This window comes from Prorops nasuta, unplaced genomic scaffold (genome assembly GCF_024137725.1).
Source record: "Prorops nasuta isolate Cenicafe-Biocafe unplaced genomic scaffold, Cenicafe_Pnas_1.2 PNAS00011, whole genome shotgun sequence".
Classification (NCBI taxonomy): Eukaryota; Metazoa; Arthropoda; class Insecta; order Hymenoptera; family Bethylidae; genus Prorops; species Prorops nasuta.
Genome location: NW_027116808.1, coordinates 1,134,021 through 1,161,972, shown reverse-complemented (window position 1 = coordinate 1,161,972; position 27,952 = coordinate 1,134,021). Strand labels below are relative to the sequence as shown.

The following is a 27,952-nucleotide window of genomic DNA, read 5'->3' as shown; positions in this document are numbered from 1 at the left end:
TATAGCAGCAGCTCCATACATCCACTCACTTAAAGAAAATCCCGTGTTTTGCGACAGAGCTTCATTCTTTATTCCACAATTATCCGTCTTATAGCACGTACAGGCAGAAGCTAGAAATATCAGGGGATCTCCCGGGATGTAAAATAAGCTAGAGAAACAAGATCCTTGCAAAATTGCGTGGACTGCGCCGCGCGTGTTACACGGAAGCCGAGTGCTAGCTACTTTTTCGCCCATTCTTCTCCGAAGAAAGTTTTTGTTTCGCTATGAGCCAAGCCTGTCTCTCGGATGTGCGTTGCAACACGCTCTCATCTACTATTCTCGCTTCGCGCGAACGATACAATCTTCTTTGCAACATTCCTCGCATTGCACCTTCTCTGATTGGAACAGTAGGAGGGGGGGGGGGGGGGGTGAACGAAATTATTCAATTATCCAATTTAATCTACCACTTTTAACGCGTCTTTGTACATATTCATTCCGCGTAGGGGAAGGTGGACCGAGATCTCTTCAAGGTTTCCAAGTTTAACCTTGTTTCTGGCAAAAATAAGATCCTCTATTACTGGTGTGATTAGTGCAAATTTTCGTCATCGCAAATAATACAAGAAACAGTAATATGAAAATATTGCGATAAATTGTTTAATGACCATTCACCTTGCTTTATTTCTTCATGTGTAATCGTTCGCGGAAGGTTCCCACTCGAAAATCGATTCGCGTAATTATTTCCGGAAACTGATAAACGCGTTTCGAATAATTCCACGCAAAAATGTACAACTTGTTACGACAACCCGCGACTCGACCCTATCCGTTTAAGAAAAAAGTGGAAGATCGTCGCTATTGAAATTCCTGAAGTTTTCAAATGGTCCCGCCCGGCAAATTGAATTTCCCGAATTTTACCAAGTCATCGAATGGAAGAGTCCATCTCGGTGGCTCGTGCCATTTCTTTTCGCGCCTAGAATTTCCTCGGTTCGCGTTGTAATTACTCGGAAGCTTCCCAGGGCGGGGGGTTACCACCGAGGCGTCTGCTAATGTTATAACGAAGAAAAAGGAGTGGGGGGGGGGGGGGGGGGAGAGGCTGAGGAAAAATATTACACGATTCTGGAATATTTTAAGTGGCGTCAAGTTTGAGAGAGCGTGTAATTTAAAATGTAACCAGCTAGTCGGTTTATCCAGGTCGCTAAAGGCGCGCTCTTGTTAAAGAGGATTAGAGGGAAAAGAGGAGAAAATAAACGGTTTAATTTGTACACGGCCAAGTGATTAATTACCTCGTGCTCTTTGAAGTTTTTATACGAGATACGATTTGCGCTCTACCTAGCTATACCTACAACGAATATTTATAAGATTCAAAATTGATGGTGGACCACATCCTTGCGAAGGACTCGGCTAAAACTTCGTTTCGATCCTTCTCGGACGTTGACCTTGCTTTGTCGCATTTTTATGTTCGACACCGACTATATAAAACTATACTTGAAAATTATGACGAGCAAAAATAATGCATGTAACTTTTAATACCGGCGCAAGTTGACGAGCCTCTTAAGATTGCTTCCGGAGAATGATTGTAAAGATTGATTGCTCTCGGTCGTTGGGTAAGTGTAAAATATCCGCCCATTGTGCAAAAAGCTTCGATACAATTACATCCCGAGGAAAGAGTCTCGCGAGGTTGAAATTAACGCGGTTAGAAACAACGGAGCTTTTATTCCTGGATTTTGTATAAATTACAAAGGTCCGTTTTGCTGTCTTAGAAATAATTTAATTAACGAAATATTAATTATCTCCTTTAAAGCGCCTCGTCGTTTATTTCACCGTGCGCAACCTGTTCGACCAGATTAACACCAAGCTCAAAGATAGCGTTAAGGAAATGGATATGGAGAGTGTTATTGTAAGTCAACGCGTTGTTATCTGGATTGGTTCTCTCCGAGAGAGAGAGAGAGGAGAGCGTCGATCGTTCAACTCTGTCCCCTTCGCGAAGCTTCCCACGCCTCTCTCTCTCTCTCTCTCTCTCTCTCTCTCTCTCTGTCGGACCAACGACGAGGCGCCTCGTGAAAGCTCCACAAGGGATCGAGAGGACTTGATCAAACGGGCAATTTTCACCTTCTAATCTACTTGCTTGGGACAAAGTCCAGAATCTATTTACGTCCATGGTCCGAGCGCGCTCAGAGTGCGGTACTTTTTGTCAATATGCGAAAGGCGAAAGCTAATCTATGCAAGGGTTTCCTCTCCGAGACGATTACGCTCGCCGCGATACGTATAGCGTAACAACGAACGGATAAATTAATTAGGATTGCGGAAGAGTGGCCAGAGTCTTCGCGCAAAACGTTCGAGCCCGTGATTTCTAATTACCGCTATAAACATTTCTTATTTGTACTTTCTCGCATAGCTCGTTTATAATAACGCCACTATTCGGCTCGAGCCGGCCGTCCCCGTAATTCCTTTGGCACGCTTCGCGCTTTGCATCGGAAAATACGCCTCGTAATCCTTACGCGTAAAATTCTCAACAAAATAAACAAGAAGAAAGAGAAGAGACTGAAAAAAGGTTGCCCAAGGAAAATCAGCATCGTCACTCTCACTGGATTAATCACCGCTCTCTGAATTTTATATATATACTACTTCCGGTGTCCCTCCACCGTTTCATTCGTTACACTTTCGATCGCGGTGTAACTATCGTCTATATATTCCCTCTCCCTCTCAAGGGTAGATTTAATTGGCTCCGGACAAAGTTGCAGAATTTCTGTAATCGCCAGTCGATAAAATTCTTGTGTTCGGTGGAGTGCGATGGGACAGAGTGAGTCATCGACGCGTAATCTTCCAGCGAGGTAGCGCCGGGATGCTGGAATATTTCCGACAGGAGCGAATTCCGAGTAGAATAGAAAGTTACGGGCACGCGCTGCTGTCCGGCTGGACTCTCGAGACGGTCTTCCTCCCGTGGCTTCTGGACACGCCGTGCCGGACGTTTGTTTCAGTGGTTGCAACTGAAGCAACGTGCTAATTAGCGCGGCACCACTACAGAGAGAGAGAGAGAGAGAGAGAGAGAGAGAGAGAGAGAGAGAGAGAGAGAGAGAGAGAGAGAGAGAGAGAGAGAGAGAGAGAGAGAGAGCGTTACCTTGCAAAAAGAACCGTTCGATCGCTACGGCGAACGACGGTGCGACGCGTACGAGACGAGGCAAGAAAGTGACACTGGTTGCACCGGAAGTGGGAGAAAGATGAACCGGCTCGCTCTTCAGGGGAGGGGGGATCGTTACAGAATCATCAACAACGAGAGACGAATTTCCACGGCCCCGGGTAAACAATCGCGAATCACTCGAAGCGTACAATTGATTTTTGCTCGATGCAACGCGTTTCGCCCGTGCACGTACGTCTGCGCGAAATTATTTGGCCAAATTAACGGAGGGTCGATGAAAAATCTCATTGGCCATGGTTAGACAGCTATACATGTACAAAATTGTGCACGAGCCACGTTCATATTGAATTCCGTTATTTTCTTTCAATGAAAATCGCCGTAGTTTAACTATTCACGCTGCTTTTATTTTGTAACTCGGAGCGCAAGGATGTTTTGTAGCGTAGCATAGTTGATGAGGCTAGTCTAATCGATAATGGACACACGCGGTGTATGGCAATTTGCCACATGAAAGAGAAAGCGTTGTTAATAATAACTATTTCTCTCTATTCTTAGTACCTGCTGATTGATTTTAGGAAGACAATGTCGGCAGTACAATTTATCAGCGTCAAATTAATCCATTATTTACGTGCGAGTTGCTGAATCGTGCAACTTTGCGCAGTGTAACGAAATCTCAACATTGCGAATCAACTTTGTGTAACGATTCGAAACTCTCGACGATTCGAGAGTACAGTGGCTGGCAAAAGTATAGAGGAATAAAAGGTTATCGCTGATACGACGCGAAGATTGTTGGAGGAATCGATGAGAGATAGAGATCCGGTCGATTTTACAGTGATAGGGAGGGGGGGGGGGGATAACAGTAGAAAAATGGTAGTAGTGGTCAGCCCGTTCAACGGCGAAGCACGCAAGCTAGCTGTATTAATTTTCGTCATTGGTCTCTCGTGTCGTTTAATCGGTCTTCCACTGTACAACCGGACAATCCAGTGAAATTGACCGATCGACTGAAATTCGCCACCTCTCCCCCCCCCCCCCCCCCTTCATTGGTCGACGGATCCAGCGCCAAGGGCTATACTCGATTTCGCCCGGTAACCATTGCAAGCTGCTTACAAGCGAGGAAACTCGCCGGTGGGTAAACAGGACTGATCCTCCTCGAGGTTTCAAAGTTGCTCGAAATAAGCAACGATCTATCAGAGGAGCAAATGCACTTACAGAGTTGGTCGGTGCATCGTTACGAAGAGCCAAGTGCGACGCGGACCTCCGCAGCTCCCTCGTGAGTGTCGTTAAGCGGCTCGTTTTCGTCTTTAATTAAGCCACGTGCGAAACGCTGATTTTCCGGATGAACGCTCGAATCACCTGTACGGTCGCCTCTCTGATCCGACGAGTCGTCATTCAACGGACCAACATTTCGTCGGGGTAAAATAGTTTTTCTTCGAGAAGCATACACGCGTATGTGTTTGGTTTGGAAAGTGAAGAACAACCTCTTCGCAAATATCAATTGACGAATCAATGTAAGATTCATACGCGCAATAACGCGAACACGTGCACTCTATATAAAAAAAATGTTAAAACCAGACCAAACGATTCACGTCGAATTTTTCGCTATACACGATGAATGTTTAATACTGGCAAAGTATGAAAAATTCCATAGGGATAAATTGTTCAAACCGAAAGCCATACTCGTCATATTTTATGCATTTTAAGCTGTTTTTATCAGCGGTTATTTTTCTATATGGTCAGATTTTTCACGAGGGGAATGAATATTGATAAGAGGAGGGGGGAGAAAAATCGTTGTAACCGGAGAAATACACGAAACGGTATAAGGAGGGGGGAGGGGTCAGTGGCTTCGCCGAGGAGAGAGAGACACGCGTGCACGTGTAACGTGTATAATTACATGCACGCGAAACCGGACGATGGGGATCGCGATAATGGGACTGAAATCGCGACGACTCGTCTATAGCTATGAATCCCATCAGCTTACATATATATATTTATAAAAGTGTAATTATTTAACGGCGCGTGTACGTGTGTCGAGAGAGACGAGAAGGGGGCGCATATCGAATGGACGGTAACGACGAAAGAGTCTCGGTTGTACAAAGGCACACAAAGAGGGGGGAGGGGGTATCGGGATACGTGGAACCCGAATAGATTTCCTGGCGAACATTCCATCGGTTTTCCTAAGAGCATTACAGGCTACTCTACGGCAGCACACACACACACACACACACCAAGGCTCGTTGTCCGTCGATCATTCAAGCGCGTCTCTACTTGGTAGTTGCTTCACGAGAGAATCGTTTGTCGAGCAGGCGGGTCACGCGCCGGCAAAATAACGTAATCCGACGAACCAATAACCAAGGCCAATTAATATTCCGAATCGAGCCGGCGATGAATCGACGCGAGCAACTTTGCCCGGCGCATTTTCGTTCCGACTCGAAACCCTGTGTCTTCTTCGTATCGCCTAACTCTGACACACATACATACATAGAATACGCGTTGCGCAACGATTCTCCTTTGGAGTTTGTCTCAATATTATATATATATATATATATATATATATATATATATATATATATAGGTACGTGTCGACGAATCTCGGTACATAAAGCGAGAAAGACGTGGAGACGCAAGGAGAGCAGGAGAGAGACGGTGCATGGTTAGCCGTGGCTTGTTTGCCTCGACGTTCAATCGAACCAATAAGCATTCGCTCCATTTTTCCCTTTCTTGCCTTATCAATTCCTCTCTTTTAACGGAAAACGCTACTTTTACCGGTATTTGAATCTCCAAGATTGAGCGATACAAGGGATTGGAATAAATTAAGCGAAAACGGTGTATAACGATCGATGCAAGTTTTTTTTTGTAGGGTAATATAGCGATTCTCGGTGGTACAAGTGTAGCGAGAGGTATTTTGAATATTTCGGAATAGGTGGGAGGGGGATCGTTGCTATCACGATAGAGAGCGGTGTGTGTGTGTGTGTCTATACTCAAAGATCTTGCTTCTTTATAACAGGATTTTCGAAGATGCGGAGTATGGCGCAAGGCTATGAAGTTAGAAGCGTCTTTTCTCTCTGAAGTAGTCGAATTCATAATATTCGCTGGTGAAATAGATGGAAGGGAGAGGGAGAAGAGGATGATGGCAGTATCGCGATACTCTTAAGGGGTGGCGGAACCAACCGTTTTACCTATATATATATATATATATGTATATGTATACAGTCTACGGGAAAGAGCAAGCTTTGTAAAATTTGGCGCAAGCATCTCAACATTCGCGCAGTCGAGACGCTGCTTTGCGGATTTTTCAATCACGTTTCGCACTGACAGGATTAATAAAGCGGCGCGTCGCAAACTTTCCAGGCTCGTTTCATGCGGAATTCAATTGGATTTGCAGATCCGTTCGATGTTTATATAATATATACTCTACATAGACTTGTGCAACTAATGAGAAAATAAAAAAGCTCGTAGACGAGTGAGCTTATCTCTACGCACAGTGTTTACAAGATTATACAATTAGTCTTGACAAACGAATCTTGAGATTTTTCAGGAAAGAATCGTGTCGAGGGATGGAGCGTCGAATTAAACCAATGGTGAAAATAAAGGGACGAGAGGTTTTTGGTTCAAATGCAGTATTCGAACGTGCTAGTAGAGATTATTTTGTAGAAAAGCCGGGGCTTCGTTTCACACGCAAAAGCGTTGGTTCGCAGTCTACGAATATTTTTTCCTTCCAATTTAATTTCACCTGCTGAAGTGCAACGCGCGTTTTATCGTGGAACGAGGGGGATACTCGCTCTCGCAGTGCCAGTGGACACGGAGCGTCGGACTAAAAAGGCTGCGACATTACGGGGATAACGATGCGCGTCGGTGCTTTTTCGAGGTAGCGATTAGGGGGACTGTTTTACATGACGAATAAATGCATAAACCTGAAATTTTCCCTCTCTCACTCGTACTTCCGGCTACTGCAAAATTTATAGCGATACAGTTTACAAGCACCTCTAACTCGATTATACGTGTATATACCTGCTTACGTTAATATTCCTCCCACAGGGATGAGAGTACGGTACGTCTATAGTTAAACAGCAGTGAGAAAAATTTTACACCATTTTTCAACCCGCTAATAGCTACTCGTGACAGTATCAATAAACCAAATCTATGGACATTACGATTAATTCGCCGAATACATCGAATTATTCATAATATTATTAAATTTAGTTTATTGATATTACGAATAACAGTTAATAGGTTGAAAATTGTACAAAATTTGTCCCGGTGGAACCAAGTAGAAATAATATATTACATAGCAACAAAATGATTTCTACGATAAATCATCGAATTACAGTAAACTACAATTTAACGCTTTTCGTGTTTCAGTAATGTCAGCGTTTTGCTTCATCGTGGCCTCCACGGAGAGCAACGTGACACGACTGATCCTGGAAAACGAGGAGGATGCTGATGACGATGACGAAGAATCGCTTTCCAACATGAGCTTGGCGGAATTCAAAGAGCGATACAGACGATTGATACCGTACATGACTTTCTACGTAGCCAACAACTACGTTAATACGCAAGTTCCGCCAGGGCAGAATTACGTAAAGAGTTCTTCGGCCACTTCCGGTGGCACCGTTCAGCGACGACCGCTGAAAACTGCCAGCAGGACCATCGCCAGCACTATTCCAAGACCAGCGGGCAGTAACTTTAGAAGCAGCGGCACGCAGGAGAAGAAGTTTGTGCCGTCTCTTCAATACGATCCCAGAAATATAGGTGGAGACAATGATTTCTTTGCTCCTGTGAGATATGGCTCCAAGCTCAACTATAACGACTATTCCTCCTCGCAGTACGAGCTTTTTCAATCTGAAAAACAAGTTTATCCGGAAATAACAACTCCAGCCAGTCTACCCCCCAACGATAATAGATATTTAGCAACGGCGAGGCCGATTCGACCATACGTTCAGCCAGTTAGAGAGTACTTACCGAGAAAACAATCCTTGAAACCAATTAAAGCTCATGTTCAGGAGGATTATCTGCTGGATTACATAGGAAAGCCCAGTGGGAAGCTCCATCCGATGAATTATCCAGCGGAAAATTTTGAATCCGTAAGATACGTTTCGCCCTCGTTGCATTTTCATCCACAAAAGTCATCGGTTGATATCGCACAACTGGTACCAGCGAGAGGTCCTCCGAGTTACAGCGATTCTCAACAACCCAGCTTACAACAGATACTGGAAAGTTTTCAATTAACCGAACGCTTGCCGGAGGTACTGAACAAAGGCAATATAGACAGCAGTATCAGAACATTGGTAGAAATCCTGAGTCTCTTGCAGAACAGCAAGAAGGAAGAGGTCCCACAATCGGCGCACTTGCCGATTCTTCCATCGGTCCCACAAAGGACCCCGATGAGATTGTCCAATCACCACGAGCCTCCTTACAAGCATCGGTACACCAGACCGAAAATTGTAACCGAGACCAATTACCAAGCCACGCCCAGTCCGTTGTTCTTAACGGACGATCCGGAGAGATACAAAGATCCGTCCTTGTACGAGGACGACGATAAATCTCAGGCTTCGATACCAAATTATAACGTTAACACTCTGAACAATGAGAAGACTATAGAGTATTACACTCCGTACATTCAGGATATATCCGAGGAGAGCAAGGAACCAGCCAAAGGCTCTTACAGACCACCAGATATTTCTACCGAGCACGGCTACGCAATCACTGAGGATCTCAGCGAGGATATTCTTAACGATGATAGATACAGTTTTCCCCTTACGACCGAGGCATCGATTCACGAGGAGCCAGCACCCTCCGAGCCAGAGGAACCTTCCAATTCGTCGGATGATAATTTACCTCCAGCACCCACTATACCACCGAGCTTAAAATATGGGGCCACTCGTGGCAAGCCAAACGTTGATTATCCTGCTTACGCTACCATTCCTCAAACTGACTTCAGTTGCAAAGCTCAGCGGTACAAAGGATTCTTTGGTGATCCAGCTACAGGATGCCAAGTAAGAAACTTTTCTCTCTCTCTCTCTTTGTATTGCCTTATTCTTCGTTCTTTACAAACTTGTTTGCTAATGAGTATGTCTCTGATTTTAGGTATGGCATTATTGTGATCTCAATGGGGGCAAAGCTTCGTTTTTGTGTCCTAATGGTACCATCTTCAGCCAGGTGGCATTGACCTGTGACTGGTGGTTTAACGTCAAGTGTGAATCAACCACTCAATTATATGTGTTGAACGAACGATTGTACAAATACATCCTGCCTATAATGCCGAAATTTCCGGAAGATTTCACAGGTCCGGAGGTAGATCGATATTTAGAATTAAAGTTTAAGGAGATGGAAGCAAAATTGAAGGAGAAGAAATTAAAGAAGCAGAAAGAAGAGAAGGAGAAGGAGAAAGAAAAAGCAAAGGAAAAGCCACAAATTTCGAAACAGTAATCAGTGCCTCTCTTAATAGTAGCGATTTTCTTATTTAATATTGTAGATTTAAGCGTGCGTATCTTGCTGCCATTGTTTCTTTATTAATTGTAAAAACTTAAGTATTTAGCATATACCAAACTGCAGTTTAAAATGCAGTAAACTGTCAAGTGTAAAAGTGCAATATGTATATCATAAGACAATCGTATGTATCTTTTCAGAAAAAATTTAGAAATATTCGTGTATGGTAGAATGTTTGATATTGCAAGCTGTTGCATGAGTCAGAAAATTTTAGTGCTACGTGTGATGGATATCTACTGATCAAACGGGCTTTTACTTCATAATTTTTCCAAGTATTCATCTATCCTCTAGTCATATTTCTACTATATAATTAATTGTAATGTAAATGCCTTCTTTTATCACTTTTACATAGCTTAATGCTGCAATACTCTCTCTCTCTCTCTCTCTCTAAATAGAGCAATTTTACATTTCTTACTGGCATAGTTTAAACCATTGTTGTGAAGTTTATACAACTTGATACTCGCCTCTTGCAATTTCTTAATAACTTAAAACCATTAACCGAACGAACAATAAATTATTTATAAAAACCATCTATGGTTTATCTCTGTATTTGCATAATAAACTTTTTTATATAACGCATTGTTTCCTTTTCTCTAAGGAACCCTCGTCATTAATTACACATGTTCAGCACTTACCTCTTGTATTTTGTTGACCCGTTCCAGTGATTCTGCAATTCTGTCATAAATTTTCTGGAAATTGGGTAGCACCTCCTCATTCTACAAAGGTTGATATATTAAAGATTTATCTCACACAAGTATTTAAATATGTCCATTAAAACGAAACCAACCTTTAGTCTTTGCTCGATATAGTCATGCTTTTGATGTAATTTCAATATGCAGCCTGAACATAACGATGAATCACATGTGTTACAAAAATACTCTATAGAATTTTTACACGCATTTGGGCAAATATTATTTAACATCTCTGTCGCACTGTTTTCAGCCAAAAGAATCTTTTTGTGATCCTGCAATGCCCTTCCATGGATCTGAAAAAAAAAAAGTACAAATTAGTTTGTTTCCAGCATTATTGAAAACAATTCTCACAACTGCCATATCTCTGTTCAGCAAAGAATGATGTGTTAAAGTTAAACTATTCTACAGAAATCTGACAGTTTTGTGAACAGCTTTTTGTATTTCTTATACAAATTCAATATCACTGAAGTTGCTTAGACTAAATTATAATTTAACTTTGTTATAAAAAAAATAACATAATATAATACCTTAGAGAAACACGAGAAACAGAAGAGCACCTTACACTGTGCGCACTTTATCACCGCATGAATTCCACATTCGTTACAATAATCTGCAAGAGACAAAATAGATTAAGTTTAAGGTATTCGATAGACAAAAATGTTAGTTGACGTATAAATAAATGTAAATACATTCACCATGAGAAGACGATTGACGCAGTTTAGCCAAATTTGCTTGTCTGAATGTTAAATCAGGATCTTCGCTTGTAGCAGGCTTAGTTTGTATGGATGCAGCTATGCCTAACGCATAGATGTTGAAAGGTAGGCTAGCAGTATCCAATGTATATTCCCCAGTCGGACATCCTGGGCATTGCTTACCAAGACATTTTTTTACGCACATGTCGCAAATCGTATGACCACATTTCATTACCAGAGGTGAAGATGAATAATACGAGCGAGTAAAATCTATAAGATTAAAATGTAGAACAATTACTTTAAGAAAATTTAATTCACTCGTTCTATTACTTTCTTACAACGTAACTACATTGAACTACATTAATTTCGACAAAAATTTCGTTTTTTGTAAGCTTAATGTTTCTAGTCGTTTATTCTGTATTGCGTTCTGTACGTGCAATGGCTTCCTGATTGTAAAACAGTTATATCATTGATAGAAAATGATATAATATATACCGCAAAAATGAAATACAATTACCTTTTATTTGAAATTGCCGCTGGCAAAAAATACACATCACATTTTTTAGTCTTATATGTGAAAAGTTTAACGAATCTGTAACCATAGCGCTCTCATTGCGCCTGCCAAATGTATTCCTTCTTGTAAGCATTATGAAGAGAATAACATTTAATAGATCAAATCTTGAAAAACAGATTCGATTTTAAACGATGCACTTATAGTTATTATTGGAATGAAACTAAATCACAGTCGAACAGATTAAAAATAATCAGTTTTTGCACATCCCTCGAACACTGACGGCACTTATCTACTGTCTCATCTCTCACTGCTGTAGAGTTTTGTTACTTTGAATCTTTGAATGCCGGATGCCGGTTGAGCTTGAACTTGTTGCACTATTATGATCAGCGTTGTAGTCACGTGATCCAATGTACGAGAGCGGGATATCGAGACCCCCACTTTTTGACTGTTTTGCGCGCTTACCAGCTTACCGCCTTACCAGTCCTGGAAAAAGGGACCATGGTGGGGGTTGCGAACTGTCGCTTCTTGAAACAGAGTGGCAGGTCCAGGCATGCACGTATTAGTAAGAATAATGTGATCTCTGTTTATCAACAATCACGATCGAAGCCATGATCCATGGTCGCCATGATGACTAATGCAGTAACTTGGATGTTTTCTCTTATAGGTTATTTCTTTGCTTGATATTACCAGTTATAATCATACATACTGTTTTATTAAGCGAATAATGATAAATTAATATTATATATATATATAAATTAAGTATTTTTATTTTTCTTTTTTTTGTATCACTTTTATTCGTCTTTTACAAAATGATTGATTCTAAAGAATTATGTTAGAGCTTGAAAATCGAAATACGAACAAAACAGTGTAAAAAATCTAAATAAAGATCTATGACCATTTGTATACATTTCATAGGTATGTAGGTATGCTATACCCCGACAAAAAAACCGCACCTCAATAATACGTATAATTGGAAACGTTCGAACGAAAAGTGATATAAACATTATGCTAGAGTTTTTCCATCGGTGAATAAAACTCTTAATGAAAAAATCTATATATTCATCAAAGAATCTTATAACTGTATTTGAACTCTCTTACTTGCATGCAAAAACATGAACCTCGTAAGTAAATCAATGGGAAAAGAATTTTGTTTCAAATAATTATAGTTACAGTAGAAATGAGATAATATTGAACGAAAAAATAAGAATTACCATAATTAGTAGAGCAAGGCTAGTAAAATTGTTGTTACGAGAATTTTTGGCAAAGGATTAATCTCGAAAATTATAATAAAATCTAATAATACCGGGACTAGTTTCTTTCACCTAGCGACAGCGACACACAATTCGCTCTCGGCGGAGGTCGGAAATACTCGGGATCCGATCTTCGGATCACGTGCCTGGTAAGAGATTGCTCGGTAAAGCTTGGAGATACGCACGCTAGATGTCGCCGCGGTCTCCGCGAGAGAATGATTTGCCAAAAATGCGAAAAGCTGCAGGATAAGCGAGAAGTTATGTGTCTGCTCTATTCGTTTCTAGGTGCGGTCGTGGCCGTCGCGGCCAGGGGCCCGTTATAATCCCACTATTCCCACTCGGCGTGATCGCTTCACCGAGCAAGAGGCTCGGTGAACGCAAGATTCTTCGCACACAAACGCGAAAACACATATACACACAAAGTTGAACGTAACATTACTACTTTGTGGCGCTTCCTATCAGCCGTACTATCTCGCGGCCTCTGCCTCTAATTTTTATTTAATAGCGCTCGGCAAAACTGATGAGTTTACAATTATTATTGCTCTTCGATCGATGAATTTTACTCGAAGAGACAAGAAATATCATCGAATAGAGATAAAAACCTGAATCCACGCTTCCAATTACTTCCTACTTCCGGAACATTGAAAATGAAACAATTGCGCAGAAGGATATAAAAATCTGTCGCAACAAAAGTAATTACAACCATGTTCTATGTAAAATCCCAAAGATGCAGTATTTCCCTCGAAATGGTATAAAATCACACCGAGGAAAGAGTAAAGAAGAATTCAGCAGAGTCCTTGGCTATAAGCGCGTGATTTTGAAAAGTTGGGTTATGTATAAATTAAGCGCGTTATTGGTGAGGGAAAAAATGAATAGAAAATGTTGTGCGTTCCGTGGAGAACGAGTTTTTGCTAGTCGCAGAGAAGATAGCATCTTTTACGTAAGTAGGTATCGTCATGTAGCATACATATACACACACATAGAGTGCGCGTAGCGGGAAGAAGAGAGACGAGGACAGAGAGCGAGTGGAGGGACAGTTAGAAGAGTTGGCGCTACCGCGCTGTTGGAAGAACAGTAGAGTGAAACGGTCCCTGGACTGGACTAGGCAAAGCGAGCGAAAGAGCCGGCGAGCGAGCGAGCGAGCGAGCGAGGCGAGGCGAGGCGAGGCGAGGCAAGGCAAGGCAAGGCAAGGCAAGGCAAGGTCTAGGCTGGCTGGCATTCAAGGTCGCGTGCAGAGCGCAAACCCCGGATCCATCCCCGCCCCAGATTTCTAGCGCCCTTTCCCCCCTTTGCCTCCTCGTCATCGGGCGCCTCGCTGTATCCGCGATTCTACTTTCCCCTCGCTACTCCTCCCCCCTCCTCGCGAGAGCCTCGCCGTTCACCACCCATCTTCCTCTTGTTCGCGCGCCCACTGCTCGAGCTCTGCCTCCCACTCTCCTTTCTTCTCTCTTCTTCCAATCTCGTTCGATCCGCTCGCTCCTTCGCCGCGCGCAACATCGATTTATCCATAAAAATTCTCTCTGCGCCCGACTCTATCATGGCCATTGCTTCCTAGCCGGGTCTCGCCGTTCGTGCCGTGTGCCAGGCTCTATCGCTGTACAATAACTAGAGAGGATTCCTATGGTCTGCCGGGTCTGGTCTGGCTGGCTGCTGCTGCTGGTCGCTCGCTCGCTGCTTGCTTGACGACAGCGGCTAGTTCAACACCACCGCCAACTGCTCGTTCCCTCTCTCTCTCTCTCTCTAGTGGAAACCTGAGAAACTCTCCGTCCACAAGAGTGATACGCACACTCGTGCAGGGTACATTTCTCTCTCTCTCTCTCTCTCTCTCTCTGAAGCGTGCGCGCGCGCGCGCATAGGCGAAAGCCTTGCGGATGTCGTCATCGTCCAACGCGGACCAGCCGTGGAATTTAAAGAAGTCTCCGTGCGAAATGGAAGAGCAAAGAGCGTACATAGCCAATGAATCCTCTCGCGTTCGTTCGTGTGCGTACGACCATCTGCCTCGCGCTGGAAAATATACGGATAGCCGTGATCCATTTGCTAAAAACACATTTTACGAACGTACGAATCTCCGGATGCGAGCTGTGTATATACCGAACTCTCGTATCATTGATTCCGCGAGGCTCGGCGAAGATAATTATAGAAGGCTCTTTGGCTGGAATTACGAAATAACGTTAAATTATGATATTTTCTGCAATTTTCCAACTTTTGCGGAGAGAAAAGTGCCATGTCAAATATATAATATATATATATATATATATATACGCGAAGTCTGAAAAAGGCATGATGTATAGCGGAGGAGACCGAGAAAGGTTTCGCAGAACGAAAATATAGATCTCGCTTCTTTCCTCGGTGGTAGATGCGCAACCACGGTATCCAAGCTTGCTTTTAAATTCAATTTTGTTGACCTAGATTAGGTGCTACGTGACGCGTTGGAAATTTATGGTAGCTCTGTTTGTCCCTTCCCCCTCCCCCCCCCCCTTGCCCTCCCCTCCAGCATCATCCTTCGTGCGCGCATTTCCAGGCAACAATTAAAACACTCTAATTTTATCAGTCAGCCCGAGAAATTGTTTTTAACAATGAAAGCTCTCCTCCCGGTCTCCGAGACGCGTTTGAACCACTGGAAGGCGAGTAGAAACGGACGTCCGACGATTGAAACGCTGCGAGAAGAACGAGGAATCGAAGAAGTGGTAGAAAAGGGGGGGGGGGGGAGAGGGTTGATGAATAATTTGCGAACGGTGGACGAGCGAAAAGCCATAAATTGAAATTTTCATCAACCTTTCGCGCGCGCGTCCATCGATCGATTATTTATGCAGCGAGAAGCGTGTGCGGAGTCTGGGACGTGGTGCGCGGGCTGAGCTTGGAAGGAAAGTGAAAAAAGAGCGGTGCCTGGCGCAGCCGTTCGAGACATTAAGGCTCGTTTACAGGAAGCTCGTTGAAATTTTAAGCCGCGCTTAAACTACGGCAGTATGGATACGCGCGTTAAAGCTTCCTCTCGAGCCACTGCAGCAGCTTTTCAATCACAGAGACTCTGCTGAAATGTTCGATCGGCAAAATCAAGCAACTGGAATAAACGGGAAAGAAGCTCCCGTTGTTGCATGCGATGGTATTAATGGAGCGCGTACGAGCCCTTTTCCGTGCTCGTGTTTCGAGAATTTAGCCTGAAAATTTCTCTCGGAATAAAAACACCGCGGGGCTCTGGATGTTATCGCAGGATTATTTTACAAGTAGAAAGAGACGCGGGGTGCGTGCACCGGCCGATGTGCCTGTAATCGACAGGACGATCAGCCGAGCGCTTTGCGACTCTTTCGAGCGTCAGTTATCAGGGTCGGAAGTATCCGAGAGCTTCGATGGTGTACCTCCTCCTCCTCCTGCAACAACAACAACAACATGGACAAAAAGGCAGAACGCCAAGTTTTCTCTCCTTTTCTCCTTCATCTTATTGGAATACTGCGCCGTTTCCAATTTCTTGTTACTCGCCTCTCGTCTTCGACAACGAGTACGCTGCGCCAGTAACTCGAGCGAGTTGATATTGCTTCTGAAAACCGAAATGGCCTTAACGCCTTGATGCCGCTTGGCTTTCTTTCGCAATTCGAGCCAAATTCCTCCATTTTCCAATGGACGAACGATATAAAGATTAGATCGAGAGATCTTCAGCCTCGTTTCCTCCCCTCCTTATTATCCCATCTTACATCCAAATTGCTCTCCTTATGCTCTTTTACCGCTGCTCCCCGACCTAACCTAACCTCGCCAACAACAACAACCGCAAAGACGAAGACTCGACGAGGACCATCCACAGCCCCGATGTTGAAGGGACATAATAAATTGGGTGATAAATTTTATTACGAGAGAACCTATCGACGAATTTCCCTCGCCTTCTTCCCACCAACATTTTTCCTATTTCCATCTTCATTTGTACCAAAAACCATTCCATTCATCATTCACCGTGAAACGTGATCTATCAATTATTCATCCTATGCATTATTCACGATAGAGAAGAGGACAGCGTCTGATTCCAATAATCATCGCTTAATCTCGCTCAAGACTACATTTTTTCGAGTATATCTATATAAAATTAAATTGTTATTGCCATACACCATGCAGTATACGTATCTATTTTGCACGAGATAAATCGATCAGTAGCACAACGTGTGTGTCATGCGCTACGATGCAGCGTATATATATATATATATATATATGTATATGCGTATATAGACGGTTCCGGCGAAGAAAAAAAAGGAAGGAGAGGACAGGACAAGAGGAGAGGATATATAGTCGGAGCGTGGAATCCACAGAATTCCCTCCCGAGCCTTCCCCAATGGGTAATAACGAGGATTCGGCCTCGTTTATCACCACTTGTAGCTTCACCCCTGACCTAACCTCCCGCTCGTGCCTCTATCTCTTTCCCATACGCGGCGCACACACAAACGGAATTTAAGCTCACCCGCGCGACACGTGTAGCCCTCCATTACCGCCACTTTCCTTCTCGTCCTTCGCCAATCATATCTACATATCTATATATATATATATATATATATGTGTGTGTGTATCTAGATTATACTTGTATCGCTCCATCCTCACCATTGAATTTCCTACAAATAATCCTCTCTCTTTCTGGTCGAACGATAAATGGACGCCGAAACCTCGAAGATTATCCTTGCAAATCCAAGCACGAAGCATCGTAAGAGCATTATAAGGGCGTTCTTGAAGAAAATTAGAGAGCTCGTCACTCTTTCGTATTGGAACGTCGAAACTTTATTGCCTCTCCCGAGCGTTCTTCGTCATGTACAGACGTATCGGCGAACATAAGAGACTCGCGCTGCCGAAAGTTCGGAAGAAGAAGCTGAGGAAATAGGCGGGCCAGCCAAGTATTTTCCGGTCAATTTCCACTCTTCGGCATCGTCCTTCCTGCTTCCTTCCCGTAAGCTGATTTTTTGCATTATTCAAAGGCAGCCGCGCGTACGACAATTTCTCAGCAGATTCGCCCCTCTTCCGTGCTCTTATCATCTTCGGCAGTTTCCGGCGGATGAAATACGAGTGTATAGTCGAGAATAATTCTTCGTGTATCGATACGGCGCGTAGTATAGCTGCAGCTAGGGCTGTTCACAAACTGTTATAAGAGACCCCGGAGCGTTGGCTGCCATTCTTCCTTGCACACGGGGGTCGATAAAAAAAGGTCACGTGCACACACTGCACGCAAGTGTATATCCTTCGATAACAAATTGCAGCTTTGCCTCGGAGGAAACTATAGGAAAAGTTGTAAAATATGCTGGACGCTCCGCAGGAGGGATTGGAGAATTTTCAACTTAATTGCGGTAAACTCGACGTACGTTTTCAATGATAAACTCGAGAGGGGATTTCGGGCTGTATTAATTAATACAAGGTGCAGGGGATACAACGCAGTAGTTGCGGTCAATATCCGTAGACAAATAATTTCAGCCGATTGTCCCATTTGTAGGAGGAAATATTGGATAAGCATTGGGCAGTTGCCGTATGATTTGGCAAATTGTTGTATTATTATACTATATATATATATATATATATATATGGGTGCTAGCTGGCTCGAGCCAATTCGGAACGAAACACAATGTTGTATACTCTGTACGGCTACTACTATAATAATAATTCTATATATATTTCTCGGAGTCCCTCTTTAGCCGTTTGGTAGCGAATCGAGCAATCAGCGAATGTTTGCCAGCTCTTTCGAAATTGATTAACGGGTTGGTGCATGTGCGCGCCGAACGAAAATATTCCGTGTATAGGCTGTGCGTGGCGGGAAGCGAAGAAACGATCGATTTCTGACCATCTGATCAGCTATATATATTATATATATATATATATATATATAGAAAGTCTGTGGAAAATGGTCCCGGAGAACGCAGAGGCAGTCCTCCCTCTTTATCCCGCCGCAAATCATATAAATCCCGCTACATAAGCAACCAAAGACAACGCATCAATTATGGAGATGTAATTTCAATGTTTGCCGTTTCCGCGTGCGCGCTGTGCAAATTTATTTCTGAAATTTGCCAGGGAAAATTGATATTGGTTTTCCAAGTCGGTGCGATAGTGCAAGTCGTCGAGTGCGTGCATGGCAATTTGCTAAAATACCCCTGGCGCGGCCAGCGGCTGCAGGAGGAACGCCTGCACTTTTTATTCGGGTTTGCGGAACTCGTCGCTGAGGAGCGTCCTCTTCTTCGTTTCATCGTCGGACCGAGATACGATTTAACAGAGTTATGAATTTCTTGCTGCTTCCGCGAGAAAGTCGTTGCTCGGTGCATAACACGTTATTGCGACGTAACGTCTATGTATAGGGACTATATATACATATATAACATTTGGCCAAGTTTGGTGGAAGGCGCAGGTACAGTCCTCGCGTTTCCAATTGAGAATGACGAGAATTCGAGGCGAGTATCGCACGCTGCTTTTCGAGTCTCTCTTCTTATTGTATCGTGTTTCAATGGAATCTGAGCGTGGTTGGTGGGGGGGGGGGGGGGGGAGGAGGAAGGAGGCTATGAGGTAACAAGTGCACCGAAGCGTAATAAGTTCCGGTTGGTACACTATGTAAATACGCGCGGGCTGTGCGCGGCTTTTATCGGGCGTTCAGCGAAGATTTTCCACCTGGCGGGTCCTTGAATCGAACGCGAATCTGCGGAATCGACGTAGCCCTGAGGCGTCGCCTCGAGTCGATAAAATTCTGCCTAATGTACACACGCGTACGTGTGTGTAGTTGGGACGCGAGCAATGATCCAATCGACCAGACGATTAATCCTGATAATTCTATATATATATATATATCTGCATGGAGCTGTGTGCTCCTCACGGCGAACGTTAAAATTCGCGCGTACCTGCAGAATTCCGCGCGTACACTTGGTTGAGCGGATAAAATGACGTCGAGACGGCCATTGTTCTCCGCTGCCGGCGCTCGAGAAACAGAGAGATGATGCTTCACGGTGGTTCGCGTCGATTACGTCGATGCTATAACCGGTAACTAACAACCGACTCTTTCTTTTTTCCATGCATGCGATATATATATATATATATGTATATTAGCGCGGGGTATACCGTATAGTCTTCCTTTCGATGGTCCTTTCCTTTTTTTCCTGTCCACAACGCGGCGGAGTGAGAGAGAGAGAGAGGTCGCTTATTACCATTATTATTATTATGAGCAGCCAAGCGCGAAGATGCCGCCCAGAGGCTTCCGTGGAAAATCCCTGCTGCTTTCCCGAAGAAACAGCAGCGAGACGCAGAGTGTTCTTCTTGTAACGTCGATTTTATATAACGAAAATGCTTCCTTTCTGCCTAAGTTACACACGCCACTCTGGATCGTATTCTCCCAGTCCTCCACATCCAGTTCTCTCTCTCTCTCTCTCTCTCTCTCTCTCTCTCTCTCTCTCTCTCTCTCTCTCTAGAGTCGTACACCGTTAACTAAAATCGACTCTCTAACACGCTCCCTCCAATACACGCATACACACATAGAGAACTCCCAACCACTCGCGTCCTGGTTTACATGTACTTACGAGCTGCTAAACTCGTGAGCCTGCACTTGACGACTCGTGGGTACTCCATCGTATCACGGAAAAGCCTCTGCCTAAGTTTATTAAAACTCAAAGCCACGACGGAGCGAGCAAAGCTTCGTGCATACACACACGTGCACATGCACGTATATATATATATATATTTCGTCCGAATATTCCATCGTCGACCCTTTAGCGTTTCTCTAATTTTTATCCTGCAGGCAATTGCCCAGCGCGTTACTCTCAATTTCATCCCAACTTCCATTTCTAGCAATGTTCCAGTACTCAATTAAATGCCGAGTTGAATTTAAGCCGAATTACATGGTACGGGCCAACCGGTGTTTGTTTGCCAAGCACGAAAATCGATTTGGCTCGTGGATTTTCATTGAGGCAAATTCCTGGATAGTTAGCACCGAATCTCAGGCACGCGTCTATACTATATATCTATATCTAAATATATACATATATATATATATATATATATATATATATATATATATATATTCGTGTTATGGCACACACAGAGCCTGGAGGAATACTCCGGTACATAGACACAATGTAGGGCATACTGTCACGTCATCCGGGTGAGAAGTGTTTCAAGAATTTCGCAACTGTATATATATATATAGTGATCTTGAAGGGTGAGCCAGAATTATGATGAGAATTTCTTCATGCAAGGCTCTTCTTTTCTTTCATTCAAATGACACGGATTAATAAATACGAGAGTTCCACCTACTCTCTCTTTCTCTCTCTCTCTCTCTATCTCTCTCTATGTAATGGACGAGTAGGTGGCACATTAGCATTCACATGGCAAACACGTATAGGTTACGCTTGTAACGAGGTCAGAGAGGCACGGATGTGTATAGAAGCGAGGAAGACGTATCCTTGATCGAGAATGGCGAACGCCACGTGCGGGGACTGATCCTGGGTTTCGTGCAGCAACGTAGTCTATATATATATATATATAGGTATATTGGTTTGAGGAGAGAGAGAGAGAGAGAGAGATCGCAGTGGTAAAGGGCAGGCAGCAGCGGCAGGAACGGAAGCAAGTCCAGCGTAAGATCGATCTCTGGAAAGAGTCTCTCTCCGGTTATATAGAGGCGGCAAGTGCCAAGGGGTGGAAAACCGCATCGAACGCTGTGGATACAGCTGTGGCGAGAGACGACGATCCGCGGCAGCTTCGTGGTGCCGCCGGAAGGGGTGAAGGATGCAAGTTACCGGGGGGAAAGGGGTAGTTGAAATGCGCAGGCGAGAAGGACACGGTGTGTGCAAGCAGGTGTGCGCGCGCGCGTGCCCACCCGAGAGAGAGAGAGAGAGAGAGAGAGACCGTTCTTGCGCTGGCCAGGGCTGCGGAGGGTGGAGGGCGAAGGGAGGGCACGGAACGTGGATTGATCGAAGAGAGACGGAAAATGTGCGGGAAGGAAAGTGGCCGCTTATTATTATGGAAAAAGGAGGAATGCGAAAATGGAATGAAGGGTGGTGGGGGTGGTGTACTGTAACCCTCCGTGTTGTCCAGGTGTGTAGCTCCTTCCTTTGCCGTGGCGCAGGAAGAGGGGGGGGGGGGGAGAGTGGCGGCGCTCGACTGGGTGGTGGCTCGACGAGCACAGGGTGGAGGGCGAAGAGTGGGGGGTGGGAGGAAGACGATGAGTGGCAGGAGGACTGATGAGGGTGAGTGGTGGTGGTGGGGTGGTGTGGCAAGGGGAGGGAGCCGCTTGCGAGGTCGGTTGATCGGGGCCGAGGGGGAGGGAGGTTACACCGAGTTTCTCCCGGCGGAGAGGAAAAGCGCGATAGGGGTGGTTGCAGGCCGTACGTTCGAGGGAGCCAGCGATTTTAAGCGGGGGTGGTGGAGCGAGCGAGGAGGAAGAAGGAGGGGTGCGCAGGGAGGAACTCGGAGTTGGGATTTGGCGGGCAGGGTGGCGGCAGCGGCGAACATAAAATCCCTCGCACATGCCTGGTGCATTCATTAGGGGGGATGTGACCGTGCAGCGTACACGTCGACCTGCATCCACGCCACCCTCTCGAGGCGCCACCACCCCTGTGTGCAGCTCAGTCGCGTCTCGCGACCAACTTGCATCGTTGTACCTCCTTGCGCGTCCGCCCGTTCGCTCGATCTCGTTGACGTCGGTGCCGAAGAGTCCTCCGGATCACCATCGTCATCGTCATCGTCATCGATCTGCCCTTCTGCCGTTCCACGGAAGATCGAGGATCAAGAGTGATCCATCGATCACGAATCTCTCGGAGGCTCTCCTCCTCCTCCTCCTCCTCCGACCTTCCCGAAGAAGAGTTCCAGCGCGTTCTCCAGGCGAAGAGACCGATCGAGGAGGCTCGGGCCATTCTTCGGAGGGTCCGTCAGGCCGAAGAGGAGCGAGGACGAATTACCGACGTTTCTCTCGCATTCCTGCAAGCTCGATAGGCGCGCGCGCGCGCTTCCACTTGGAAGGAGGGAGAGAGAGAGAGATGACGGTCGGTGCAAGTTGAAGGTCGCCATCGACACACGCCTGCGATTACGGAATGACGATCGTGCTGCGGCACATGTAATAATCGAAAGTGCGGTCCGGATCGTGTGCGCGCGCGCGCTCGCGTGCGCGGGAACTTTCAGACCAGTTTCCGTCTCTCCTCTGCGAGGAAGAATTTTGAGAAGAGAAGAGGAGAGAGAGAGAGAGAGAGAGAGAGAGAGAGGCGAGTGGAAGCAGCAGCCCCGAAGATCGACCCCGAAGAGAGAGAATAGAGGAACCAAGCACATCGACACGCAAGAAAATCCCGCGAATCGTGCCAGTTCGATTTGACGATAGAAAAAGGCGCGCCGTTGTTGCTACATGGCTCCAGAGGGGCCGTCCAGATTTCATGTTCACGAATTTCAGTATTAAAGCCAGGTAACGAAGCGTCAATAGTTTTACCGCCACATTTCCGCGAGATTCTTTCGCCTTTTCCTATATAAATAAATAATATATAAGGTAGAGTGTACGTATGTGCGAAGGAGCGCAGTGCTCTCGCCAAGGCTATTTATAGAGCTTGACAATTCTCGTCCATTTTCCATCATGACGCACCAGGAAGAGACGAGGTCGGCGACGGAACGAGGGCGAAATTGTTGGAAAGTGTCGAGAAGAAGTCTGGCGAATCCTCGGCGCTTCTTTCGAAGACCCGATTAACGTAGCTTTTTAACGAGAAAACTCAATCGATGTCGGGCGTTATAATGAAAACTCCATATAGCCATGTTGGAGCTTGATCGATCGATCGCCCTTTCGAAAGGACGGTGATTGCAATCTCTGTTTGCCGTTGGTAAAATCACGCCGTGGAAAATTGACCCATTGAAAATAATACATCGCTCGTGGACCAGCGGATTAACCCGATTTCCTTTCACTCCTCCCTATATACATATATATACACAGAATACTACAACCTCCTGCACCCGATGCCTACATTATTTATCCCCCGTTTATCCAATCATAATTCTCTGCAATCCCTTTCGTTATTTGTTTCTGCACAAGTATATATATATATATATATATATATATATACACACGCAGCTTAAAAATCCTTTAAATGTAAATCTCTTTGAGAAAGAAGAGAGAGAGAGAGAGAGAGAGAGAAGGAGAAAAATACTACGAGGACTCTAAAATGACAGTTTCACATGGCTTGACATTTCGGGGTTAAAATTTGCACGAATGAAAAAAACTTTTGTTTTATTCTCGCGAGAGAGCATGAGTCTGCACGTTTGTGAAAATGTAAAACGATTGCATCCGGCCAAATAAAGAATATATTATATACACAGAGAGCTTTTTAATTCTTCTTTGCCACCCGTCTCTTTGAATAAAGCATTTACGGTGAGACGTGGCAAATGCCTTCTTTCGATTCTCTATATATCGAGCTTTCTTGTGTGTTGCATGAATCGCGTTCGAGTGAAAATAAGGGAGAGGGGGTGGGGACGGACGGTTCGATAAAATAAATATAATTTATCCAAGTTGTGCGGGAAGTAGATGCTATGCAGCAAAGAGGGCGATGAGATTCAACAATCTAGTCGAAAATTCTCTAGTAATCTCCCTCCCCCCCCCCCCTCTCTCTCTCTCTCTCTCTATGTGTCTCTTTTACCTCATACCTCTCCTCGTCGAATTCGCAAAGCCCTCTATAGTAATACGGACGATTCCTAGATTGAGCTAAAACTCGATCAAGTAGCATCTGTATATATATATATGTGTGTGTGTGTGTGTGTGTAGGGGGGAGGAAAGAGAAGTACACAGGGAGAGAAGAAGCCTTTAACGATTCGCCGTGATTTTCTTCGGCGTGTGTACCTAACGAGTAACGAACGAACTGCGCGGGTAACTATTTTCCCGCGAGTAATGCCCTCCACTGTACTATACAGAGTATATACACATACACACACAGCCATTTGAAGATCGAGCCAAACGAATGTTGAAAGCACGCTTTCGCCCTCCTCCTGTTGCTCTCCACCGCGGCTACATTGTTGACGGGAAAATACATTCCCAAGTCTTGCGCCACGATCTTGCTCTCCTCAAAAGTCTTTTTGTCCCAGTATATATATATATATATATAGCATTCTCAATGGACTTTCGTACGTTCGATTTCCACCCGACGACGAAAGCCCTCTCTCTATATATATATATATATATATATATATATGTCCGGTCTGTCCATCCTATATATATACCTTCATGTTTCTGTATACGTATACGTATGTGTGTGCGAGCGTGAGCCGTTTAAATTAACGCGCTCGAATAGATTTGGTACGATTGGCGAATAATAATTGCCAGTGTGTACCACGACTGGCGTGAGAATCGCGGCTTTTGCATGCGACACGCGAAGATCGACACGGAAGATCGTTAACTGGAAGACGGAGAAATGCGCGGGACGCTCGAAAGGCTGATCCAAGCGCGGCTCCACGTGCGTTAAAAGGCCGCAAACGATTGAGTCGGCAAGATGACGATGACATATAGATCGGCTAGAGCGTTCCACGCTCTCTTTCAACTCGTTTCTCTCGACGAGCGCACAGCCAAGGTCGCCTCAAGATAACGAGATAACGTTGCCCGTGAATACCACCTCCTACTGATCTAACGACCACCACCATGGAGATGCAGGTCTGTTTATCCAAAAACTGCCTAAAGTCGTTTCTTTCCTTCATGCATATATCTCCACTAATTTGTCAATCAGTAATCCTTGTGTTTGCCAACTTCCTTACTCACTCTTATTTCTTTACTTTTTATATCTGTACGTTGTGTAGTGCACTTGAGACTTTTCACGGAGAAACGATCGATGAAAACCTTCCTTCGCAATTTTGCAAATTTCCGTAATTATTCTTCTCGAATCGTATGCACGTGCGATAATTGTTGCGAATTGCGAGGGAAAACTTCTATGTCGGTTGTTTCTTCGTTTTGAGGATACTCGTAACGATGCTGTAATTATTCGTGTTTTGTTTGTTTTATTCTGTATTTTTTTTTTTTTTTGTGCTTTCCAATGCTCTATACTCGTTTCTTTCTGTTATTTCCCGTCTCGAGTGGCCCACGACTGTACAAAAGTCGCGTGAAATTTGCACTTTCGAATTAAGGGAGTATATATCGAGCATATATATATGTATTTTTAACTGTTTTTCTTTTGTGTCAAACGCAAGGAGACACACAAACCAATTTTTTTCTTTTAATCCCTTCGAGATTAAGTTTGTCAATCTTTGTGGAAATGGAGAAGTAGTCGTATATATTTCGTGTTTTATCTCGATAAGAGTCAATATAGAATTTAGTTTTATTAATATTTCAATGGAAGAGAATGAGTGATACACAGAAACGGATTTTTAAAATGGTGCTTTAATTTGGTTTTCAGTTTGACCGCATTCGTTAATATTAAACTTCATTCGAGAGATTTTCCCAATTTTCGTTCGGTTTAACAGGATTATATCGCTTCGGGAATTAAAAGCAACAGTTAATTTTCGAAAATCTACAAATCAGTCGACAATTATGATAACAGGTTACTGTTATCGAACGAGAGAATATATTAAAATGGAATTTTTGTATTTATTATTAAAAATTTCAGTGTGCTGAGAGTGAAATGTACGATTAACAAAGTAAACGTAGGTCAATGTAAATGATTATTTTTATTTTGAAGCTTATGCAGTTTAGAAATATTGTTCATTGACTGATAAATAATTTTTTTCTCGCTATATTACGATGAAATAACGATGGAAAACTTAAAGAGAATATAGATGGAATATGTAGGAATATTATTTGGAATGATAAAAGACGAGTAATATGGATAAAATATGAATAAAAGACGATAATATGCGGATAACGCGGTAAAGCAAGTTTGAATACGGGCGCCCTTCGCGCCATTCCCCACGGCAGATGCACGAAGGTCAAAAGTATTTTAAAAATAAGGCCGTAGGCATTGGCAGATTGGTATGGCAGTGGACGTTAAGGGTCGGGTGGCGTTGTAATGGCAAAAAGTTTGCAAAAGGTGAGTAATCGTCAGAACGATAAACAAAGTCATATTGTTTGTATGTGGTGCGAGATAGTTAGCTGGCGATGGGTTTACGTAAATAAAGTCATGCGTGGACGCGTTGAGACAGGTAGAAATCGAGCATCAACAAATAGAGTTTTCGCGAAAAGGCTCGTGGCTAGACGAGCACGTCCGACAATGGCGCCCAAGCATCGAGTGTATTGACATTGCCGAAAACATTATCTCCGAATATTGAATATTGTCGTATAACGTGGGTGGCGCGTACTACGTCGCAATTAGTGCTTCAATCTCCTGTATTTTCTTTTATCATTCATTATCGGGAAATTCCTTACATATATATTTGTTAGCGACCGAGGTTATGCGAAAAAATGTTTTCGGCACGTATAGTAGCGACTCGTGAACCCTGAAGGGTTTTACAGTTATACTGCAATGTGGCACATTTGCAGAAGCACGGAGGACGTTGTGTGGGCCTAGAGTCGAGATTAAATCATCGAGAAGGTATCTTTTTCACGATAAGAAAGTGTGTGTGGAGTAAGCGTGTGAGTTAATGTTTTAAGGGTTAGGATGGCATTCTGTGGTCAGGATGACCAAATCTAGTTTGAGCAGTTCAGGGCATCTAGTTTGGTTGTAGGGTCGGGATTGGAGATAGACAAGATGGACCAACATTATTGCCTACGGTGGAATAATCATCCAGCCAACCTCACTGACGTTCTCAGCTCGCTGCTTGCCAGAGAAGCACTCTGCGACGTAACCCTGGCCTGTGATGGAGAAACATTTAAGGCACATCAGACAATACTCTCCGCTTGCAGTCCATATTTTGAGAGCATTTTTCTTCAGAATACCCATCCTCATCCAATAATATTCCTGAAGGATGTCAATGATACAGAGATGAAGGCTCTGCTGCACTTTATGTATAAGGGAGAAGTTAACGTTAGTCAGCATCTGCTTCCAATGTTCCTTAAGACAGCAGAGGCATTGCAGATCAGGGGTCTTACAGATAATAATATAAATAACAAGATAGAAGAAAAGAGTCCATCTGCGGAACCAGAAACACAAGCTAGTGTTAGACACACTAGGTCGCCTAACCTTCAGCCTCATCCTGAAAGGAAAAAGAGAAATCTTTCAGGCAGCTATGATGTTTCCTTCACTGGCCCACCCAGTGAAAGATTCTTGTCTGATTCTCAGGTATCTATAAACAATCGATACTCCAATATACAAGCCTACTGTCAAAGTTCC

At 44.1% G+C, this 27,952-nt stretch overlaps 3 protein-coding genes across 15 annotated transcripts in view; 2 read left to right on the top strand and 1 right to left on the bottom strand.

The window, feature by feature from the left end:
* Nucleotides 1-11,967, bottom strand: part of qin — a 153,477-nt gene extending 141,510 nt beyond the window's left edge. Inside the window, exons 1-5 of one of the 3 annotated variants that reach the window (XM_066733515.1) lie at nt 11,497-11,967; nt 10,977-11,249; nt 10,815-10,897; nt 10,383-10,580; nt 10,231-10,311 (exon numbers count right to left, since the gene is read on the bottom strand). In XM_066733515.1, the coding sequence (XP_066589612.1) occupies nt 10,231-10,311; nt 10,383-10,580; nt 10,815-10,897; nt 10,977-11,249; nt 11,497-11,626 (765 nt within the window). In that variant the 5' untranslated portion in view covers nt 11,627-11,967. The remainder of the gene's footprint in view (nt 1-10,230; nt 10,312-10,382; nt 10,581-10,814; nt 10,898-10,976; nt 11,250-11,496) is intronic. The other 2 variants (XM_066733517.1, XM_066733516.1) reach the window with 2 other exon arrangements.
* Nucleotides 7,471-9,874, top strand: LOC136777626 (uncharacterized). Its single transcript, XM_066734064.1, has 3 exons — nt 7,471-8,876; nt 8,958-9,102; nt 9,194-9,874. The coding sequence occupies exons 1-3, from the start codon at nt 7,471-7,473 to the stop codon at nt 9,533-9,535; spliced, it is 1,893 nt and encodes a 630-aa protein (XP_066590161.1). The 3' UTR covers nt 9,536-9,874.
* Nucleotides 11,968-22,232: 10,265 nt separating the features above from the next.
* fru (fruitless) overlaps nt 22,233-27,952 on the top strand; it is a 39,730-nt gene continuing 34,010 nt past the window's right edge. Inside the window, exons 1-2 of one of the 11 annotated variants that reach the window (XM_066733950.1) lie at nt 22,233-23,127; nt 27,348-27,901. In XM_066733950.1, coding sequence (XP_066590047.1) covers nt 27,371-27,901 — 531 coding nt within the window. In that variant the 5' untranslated portion in view covers nt 22,233-23,127; nt 27,348-27,370. The other 10 variants (XM_066733948.1, XM_066733946.1, XM_066733952.1 and 7 more) reach the window with 10 other exon arrangements.